At 35.7% G+C, this 8,571-nt stretch overlaps 1 protein-coding gene across 1 annotated transcript in view; it reads left to right on the forward strand.

The window, feature by feature from the left end:
• LOC150089426 (endonuclease G, mitochondrial-like) overlaps positions 1 to 8,337 on the forward strand; it is a 75,468-nt gene extending 67,131 nt beyond the window's left edge. The window contains exon 5 of the mRNA XM_090368582.1: positions 8,206 to 8,337. Within this exon, the coding sequence (XP_090224708.1) occupies positions 8,206 to 8,319 (114 nt within the window). The 3' untranslated portion in view covers positions 8,320 to 8,337. The remainder of the gene's footprint in view (positions 1 to 8,205) is intronic.
• The last annotated feature ends 234 nt before the right edge of the window (positions 8,338 to 8,571 follow it).

Raw genomic sequence — 8,571 nt, forward strand, 5'->3', positions numbered from 1 at the left:
ACTTGTGTTTCACCGAACCTTTCCATTGAATTAGTCCATAAATGGGTAACATAAGCCAGAATATCACCAGTGGATCGACACTGACGGAATCCATACTGGCGATCGTTGATCAGACGGAAGGTTTCTAAGTAGTTTAAGAGTTGGCGGTTAATTGATTTCTCCATTACTTTAGAAACAGTAGAAGTAATTGCAATGGGACGATAATTGGATGGGAGGGATTTGTCACCCTTTTTCGGAACTGGCTGGATATGAGCAAATTTCCAAGCAGAAGGAAAAACACCTTTGGAATAAGAAAGTGAAAAAAGGCGGCAAAGAATAGGAGTAAGTTCAGGAGCACAGGTTTTGAGAACAAGTGGAGAAATACCATCAGGACCTGGAGCTTTCTTAGCATCAAGATTCATCAAAATCCTTCTGATATCCTTTTGACGGAAGACCACAGGAGGCATTGAATGGAGCGTGTTAGGAATGGTGGGAGGTGTTTTACCAAGATCATTAATACATGAGCTCAAAGAAAAATGGGATGCTAGCAGGTCAGCTTTATCCTTGGCTGAAGTGACAACAGAACCATCTGGTTCAGACAGAGGTGGGAGCAGAGATGGGCGAAAATTGCGGCCAGTAGCTTTGGCAAGAGACCAGAATGCTCGTCTACCATTAGGGCAAGAAGCAAGTTTTCTACTCTTAGCCTGTTCAAACTCTAGTTTGGACTGATTAGTAACTGCTTTACAATTGTTGAGAGCTTTGGTGTAGGCAGAAAATGAAACTGAAGAATTAGAAACAAGCCAATTACGATATGCAACGTTCTTCTCTTGGACAGCCTTAGCACATTTATTGGAAAACCAAGGTTTAGATAAAGGACGAGATTTTAAAGTGGAGTGTGGGATAAAGGATTCCATTCCTGCAAGAATAATTTCACTGACACGATCTGAGCAAACGTTGACATCAGAAGTTTTGAAACAGTAATCAGACCAAGGAAAAGAAGAAAAGAAGTCTCGCAGGTCATCCCATTTTGCATTCTTGTAATGCCAAACAATACGAGGTTGGGAATAGCCATGAGATAAAGGTTCCATTGGAGAAGAGGCAATCACCAAGTTGTGATCTGAAGTGCCTAAAGGACCTCTCACTTTAACCTTGTACTTAGAAGGGTTGTTTGTGAGAAAAAGATCAAGCGTATTGGCTGTATGATTAGGATTGTCCGGTATTCTTGTAGGTAAATGAACAATCTGTGCTAGGTCATTAGTAATTGCAAAAGCCTCAGCATCTCGACCTGCTGGGTTGGTGTGACTAGAAAACGGAAGCCAGCTGGAGTTGTGAACGTTAAAATCACCAAGGAAAATTACCTCACTGTTAGGAAAGTTGGACTGGAGAAAGTCAAGTTGCAAAGAGAGGAAGTCAAAGAGCTCCAAGTGATTAGTGGAGTTGGGAGAATGGTAGAGACAACAGATGAATTTTACACAATGAGGTAGAGAGATTTTAAGCCAGAGAAGATCAAAGAGAGGAGATTCCAAATTGCCAAGTCTCTGACAGGGAATATCAGAACGGACATATGCACAAGTACCACCTTTGAGGCGAAAGGAATCATACAGCAAATAATTTGGACATCTGAGATGAGCAGTAGTTGAATCAACTGATAACTGAGATTCAGTCAGAAAAAGTACATGGGGTTTGGAAGACTGCAAGTGGAAATGGACATCGTTGAGATTAGAATTGAGACCACGTATATTTGTGAAATGAATTAGGAAGTCCTTGGGAGGTTTAGATCTTTTCGCAGATAAGCTTGCTCTATTATTTTGACAATTCATGGTGTATTCAATAGTAAGAAAAAGTGGGTGGGACATGCTGTATGAAGTAATGAAATTTTTGAATATGGTGTACATGTGGTAAGAATATACCCAGATCCTTGACATAACGTGGCCTCGACAATGCTCCCCACATACACACTACTCGGACTCCCTCCAGTCACTATCTGGCAGAGTAGAGGTAGCAAGATTATACACTAGCTGATCCGGAAGCTTCCTAGAGAGTTACCAATAGGTTCAGTCCGGTGTACTAACTAGCGGCCAGCCTGCGAACACCGTTTTAGAGCTGTACCCTCGAAATGTAAGGAATATTGGATCTCGCCACGACATTCATCATAACCTCAAAAATCATCAATCATACTGCATGATGGAAGAGATAGGGAAGGGTTGGCCGGAACTTAGCTCTAGAGACTAAACATGGGTTCCACCACTTCAAGCCTCCAATAAGCAAAGTGGTGGTATTTCACCGGTTGATGAGAGTCATTTACCACCTAGTACTGCCTGGTAACATAGAGGGGCGGCGTTCCTCCATGTGGTGTGGGCGCCACACCTCGACCCCTGCTTACGTTGGTTCACACCTGGGTGGTCACCCACCATGTACTTGTGCATGAAGGTTATACCCAGGATTACTAACAGTCCCACCATCGTGAAGGTGCAAGCAGAGGATTTGGCTGTCATAGACCGTCCGGACTTCGCCTAAATTGGGTCCACTTTGACTTGAGTGTCACCCAAATATCAGTTGCATCAGCGTTTTAGACTCCCAGGTAGCAAGATTTAGTTACAATAGTCCTTGGTTGGGGGACTGGTAAGTTCATAAAGGAAGCTTGAAATATAAAATATTATTTTTTGGAATAGTAGCTTCGATCATGCATGGCATTTTAACTGTTCCTTACAGCAGAACTAAGTGTGAGAGAATATTCAGCCAGGCAAGAAAAACAAAAACTGAGTTAAGATCTCTTTCTGGCAAAGCTTTGTAAATGCTCTTGAAGCCAACTGTAAACAGAGTTAGTTTCAAGAGCATTAAATAAGAACACATTATTTATTAGAAAACAGGCCTTGTGCATCTGGTTGCATTATATCATCAAATTATGTCATCTTTGATGACACATTATTTAATTAGGAAAAGTTAGATTGATACAAATTTGCAGCACGTTTTGTTTCATTAAACAATCAAAATCAGTTGATAAGTAACATAAATCCATAGACAGAAATACCTAGGTAAGCTAATATTTGAAAGCATACCATACTGAAAAATAATCCTGTATCCATATTTTAATTAATATTATCATTGAAATTTAATTTGTAGGCAGCTTGGACTTAAACTTTCTGCCTTTTCCTAAAAAGCTCCTGTTTACGGTTACCCGATCTCCAGCTTTTTGAAAGTCAGAAAAATGTTGGCAGCTCTGTGTCTTATTATTGCTATACTATATTTATTTACCATATATATAAATATTAAACACATTTTTGATATTTTTATTTACAGAAAGTTTTGGTAAAATTCAAAACTTTCCTTACATTATCACCATAATTAGATGGTAGAAAATTGCACGGAATAGCCATTATGCTTAACTATGACTCTCCCTATGCCTTTTCACTCAGCGTACATTCAGGGTTCTTCATCCAGAAATGGTTTCTCAAGTCACACATACCCATACATTCTTTTTCTGTATTTCTAAGTCCTCTACAAATGGAAAGAACTCAGAATGATACACTGATGCTGCATGGTCTGTGCTGCCTTGATGCTAATCCAAATAGCCTAACCTATACAAAAGATTTTTGTTCTAAGAGAAAGTGTAAAAAGCAGAATGGACTGAGTAATAAGCTTGATTATATATTTATTAGTTATTTTTATCCTCCCTTATGGGGTAGTACAAATTATACAATAATTTTTTGTACATTTGCAAATGTGTAATGTGCCTATAGCCTTCACTGCATCTGTCTATATGCATGTAATAATTGAAATTCTTGTGGACAGACCTTTATTTAGATTTGATATTTTAGAATTATTTGTCAAGCTATCACAAATTTCATTAAAATTCAACTAACAGAAATATGACAACCCCTTCCTCCCCAGTAAAATCTCACATTGTCTAACATAAATACCAAGTGTTTTGATTAAAAGGCACCATGGTCTATCTTGCTTATTTTTAGGTTTAAGCAATGTCTTTTTTGTAATATTTGAGCTGAAATTTTTGAATTTGATGTAAAAATTGGACTAGTATCACAGTTTAAATTTTATGATTTCTAAATTTAAATTTCTTCCAATCAAATGCTTTTTTCTCTGTGTAAAGTTGTGCCCCATCCATGGCTTAGTCTCTATCAACATCACCAATGTACTTTTGAAACCAGTGTAAACCGACAGTAGTTTTATGAGATGTTTGCCCTTCAGTATGTACATTCCACTGTACAAGGACAGTTGTGTGTCAATCCCCTCATGCTTACAAATTCAAATAAAATCGTTTACATTTGTTCAGCAGTATCTGATGTTTTTAGACTAAACTGAAGATGGAGGAACACCTTTCCCTCTGAAAAAAAAAACAGTTCATTGAGCAAAATTAAATTCAGAAATTGAGTTTTAACTGATAATACCAGTCAAATTTTAACATCAAATTTAAAAATTTAAATAAAGACAAGTCTTGCACAGAAATCTGTGAGACTATGGTCTTTATAACTGAAGTATGTTTATTCAGTTGTTTGAAGTGCCATCTAATGGTAAATTGTGGGGGGAGGGGACCCAGCAAGTGCAGAAATGGTCCAATTTTTCTTGAGAGCAAAAAAAAATGTCACTGACTATTACTAAAAACACATTCATTGTGTGTGCCATTATTAAGCATGCTTTCAATGGCTGTCAGCAACATAAAATTTGATGAGGGTATAGATGATATAATCTATACCTTTATGAGGGTACAAATTATATCACAGTATGCCATGCTCTTTAAGGAGCTTTTGCAGCCAGAAATCACAGAAGTAACATCAGGCAAATGGGGTGGCCCCAGTGTTGGCCAGGATTGACTGATAATTTTGTTATCAGTAAAATCACTTTGGTCTTGCACGGATTGAGCAGTGTGAAATTGTTCTCCATCATGGATTCCCAGGCATCCCAATTGCTGAACAGCTGGAATAGTATCTCTCATTTGCAACAAAACAGATGATAGGCCCTCTATCTGAATATCCTCAAAGAAGAATGGTCAGTATTATCACTTCTTTCCAACAAGGAAGTGGTGATGCCACTCCAAATGTTTTAGGGAACCATAGTAGAGCCCAGTGAAAGGTTCTGAAAAGCAAGCATTTTGCTTCCAACAACTGTGAAATGGAAGAATTTCACAATCTTTTGAAAAATGGCTTGCAAGAAGCATTCAATGCATCAGTATTACGGTGGCGAAAGTGTGTAAAGTTCAAGAGAGAGAGAGAGAGAGAGTATTTCAAGGATGTTATGCTCCGTTGTTATTTGGTTTTTAGGAGCATTAGCAACTAAGGCCATATTGCTCCGGGATAGGCAGTGGTCATTCCCTGACCTTTCCGCATTGTCCGTATTTGGTGGTGACGGGCTCAAACCCCCGGTCTAATCAGTATTTCAAGGAGAAATCCACAGAAGATTCAAATGATGACAATTAAGATAAGATCTTGCACCAGTCCACAAATTAAATCATACCCTTCGTATATAAATGAAATTGTTTTGGGCATTATTCGAGAAGGGGAAAGCCTGATCGGACATCACATTGTCAGCTTATGTTTTGTTGATCTCTAAAGATTTTTCACCTCCAATTCCAACCTTTCCACCAAAGCATTGCCACAAATATTGACCCTTTTTCAAAACTTCAGGATTTTAAAATATTTTTAGACATTCATACTAAATTTCATATTAATAGGTAAAATGATTTCCCCTGTGGGCTCATCAATGTTTTGATAAACATTTCTCAAGTACGGTGTAGAAGTTTATAAGAAACTTTCTGAAGTGCATTATTTAATAATTAAATGTATTTGAAATGTGTATGTTATCCTAATTGTTTTATTCAGCCTTTTGTTTGTTATTTATAGACAAATTTAATAGACACTTATTGAGCACAGATTGGAAAGGAATTCACATCTTTGCACGTTAGATTTCCATACTTATATTTTACCTACACTTCTGTCTAATAGTTTGGAATCACATTTCATTTAATTCACATTTCTTAATTTTCAAAGTTTATATTAAATTAGAACCAGCTTTACCAATTTTTATTAAAATTATTTTCTATTATGAAAAAAAAATCGAAAAAATTAATATTTAAGAAATTTATAGAATATTTGAGAATATTCCAGAAAGGTATAGAATACTTCTGAACATTAGATGATTTTAGAGTCTTTTGCAATAATATAAATTGAGGAGTAAAAGTTGTAACTTATAAAATTGTGAACACCCATCATTCAGAAAGAGTGTTTGGTGTAGGTTTTGTGCATTTCATTATAAACATGGCAAGAAATAAGGAATTAAGTGTTGAAAAAAGAAGTAATATTATAACTCTATATAAAGAAGGTTTTCCATTTGAGAAGTATTGACAGAAAACTAGGTGTTTCATTTAACTATTTGATGATTCAAAGAGACTGGCAGTTTAAAATATAAACCATGATCGGGATGGCTGTAACAACAGAAGCACGAGACAAGACCACAACACTGATTTCTAAACCCAGTCAATGATTTTCTGTACCTGAAATATGAGCTGAGTTCAGTAGGAACAGTGAAACTTCCATGTCTACATACATTGTAAAACTTTGTCGTAAACAAATTACTTCATGATCGTTTAACAGTCTGTAAACTCTTATTAAAACTGGAAAATTGAAATAAACTGTTGGCTTGGGCTAAGAGCATTGAACAAATGAAGAGTGAAAAAACTGTGGATGGATGAATCCAAATTTGAAATTTTTGGATCCAAGCATAGAGCTTATGTCAGATGATCAACTGAAGAAAAAATTGTGCCAAATTGTTTAGTGCCTACAGTCAAGTACAGTGGTGATCCCATCAATATGATCTGGGGTTGCTTTTGTTTTTCTAGAGTGCGTGACATCGTTAGAATTGAAGAAATTTTAAGAAGACCCTAAAAAACATTCTTGAACATTCATGCAACATCTCCTAGACTTTAACTTTGTGGAAGAAATTTTATATTACAAGACAATGGCCCAAAGCACAACTCTAATCTGTGCAGCAACTAATCAACAGGAGAGGGTATTGCAAATTATGGTGTGGCCACCTCAGTTGTCTGACTTAAACCCAATTAAGCTTTTATGGGATCATTTAGACCAAGTGGTTCTCAAAGTGGGTGCTGCAACGTCAAATTTAGCATCGGCTTACTTTGTGGCTGTTGCTACAAAAGGCCGTTGATTTTCATGCAAGCGCGTAAATTAGTAGTAGTCATGAAATAATTGCTGAGTCGTCCGTTTGTATTTGAAACAGCACAGTGCTGCTGCAAACGCTCATGCTCGATTAGTGGATCTTATCCCTTAGCCCTAAAATTAATAAAATTTTGTAGGGTTTTTTTTTTTTTTTTTTTTTTTTAATTTTGAATTATTTTAGTTTCTGAATATAAATTAGAAAATGTACTTATTGTTCTAAAACCATTAAAATAAGTATGAAAAAACAATCAAATATTTCTTTAATTTAGATTTTTTCACACAATTTATTATTCTTAAAGATATAGAAATTGTGCATAAAATACAGTATGAGGCCAATTTTTAAATAAAAACATTTTTGATTAAAAATTCTGAGCCATTTTTCATGCATTTTTCAAAAAAAAAATTTCCTCATTGCCCTTCCACCTTACAAAATATTCTGCAAGTGCCTATGCACCCGGTGCTGGGAATTTTTCATAAAGGATTTAGGGTGTCTTCACATTAAAAAGTTTGAGAACCACTGATCTAGACCATGAAGCCTGCCCATCTTCAAAAAATTTATGCGAACCTTGCAGATCACTTGTAATAATGTTAGTCAAGACATTCTCATAAAATTAGTCACCAGGATGAAATGTCTCTATAAGGCAGTGATAAAATCTTGTGGAGGATATTTTGATAAAAAATTCAGTATAGTTAATATTAATCATTTCAATATTTTTTGCTGTATATTTTTCAAAAAAAAAAATCTTAAAATAATTGGTTGGTGTGTGGTTTTTTTTTTTTTTTATATATTAAACCTTAATTGTCATAGCTAATTTTAAAAAAAATTAACAAAAACTGTTGTCATCAACTGTGATTCCAAACTTTTATACAGGAGTGCATATCATGGTTAATGCTTAAAAAGAAGTCCTACAAAAATTATATTGTGTAGTATCCATAACTGCATAATTATATAAAAAAAAGCTAATAAGGTATAACACACTTTTTTTTTTTTTACACTTATACTTCTTGCAGTGTATCAGATTGGGGTTCTCTGTTTCAGGTTCCTGTTGATAGCATTGAAAGAGCAGCTGGTCTTCTTCTGTTCAACAAAATTCCTAGAGAGACTTTCCGTCGTATTAATAAACAGAAGAACAACCTGAGGGTTTTGAACTAAATAGTTCATTTTAAGCCAGCATCAAAATAAATGGTGATTCATCAAATATCAATTTTATATTAGAGTATTTTTGTATTACAGACTGCATAAGGTCTTGTTTATGTGGGGATATATATGTTAATGGCAAAGTGAACCCAACCATTGTATAAAAATGCCTGGCAAAGTATGAAATTAACCCCCCCCCCCTTTGTGCTATTATACTCTTATGTAATTGACTCACAGTTCCTTAGTTTTATACAAAGGCATATGGGG

The sequence above is a fragment of the Mastigoproctus giganteus genome, chromosome 2 (genome assembly GCF_048544385.1).
Source record: "Mastigoproctus giganteus isolate SK-2022 chromosome 2, ASM4854438v1, whole genome shotgun sequence".
NCBI classification, from domain to species: domain Eukaryota; kingdom Metazoa; phylum Arthropoda; class Arachnida; order Uropygi; family Thelyphonidae; genus Mastigoproctus; species Mastigoproctus giganteus.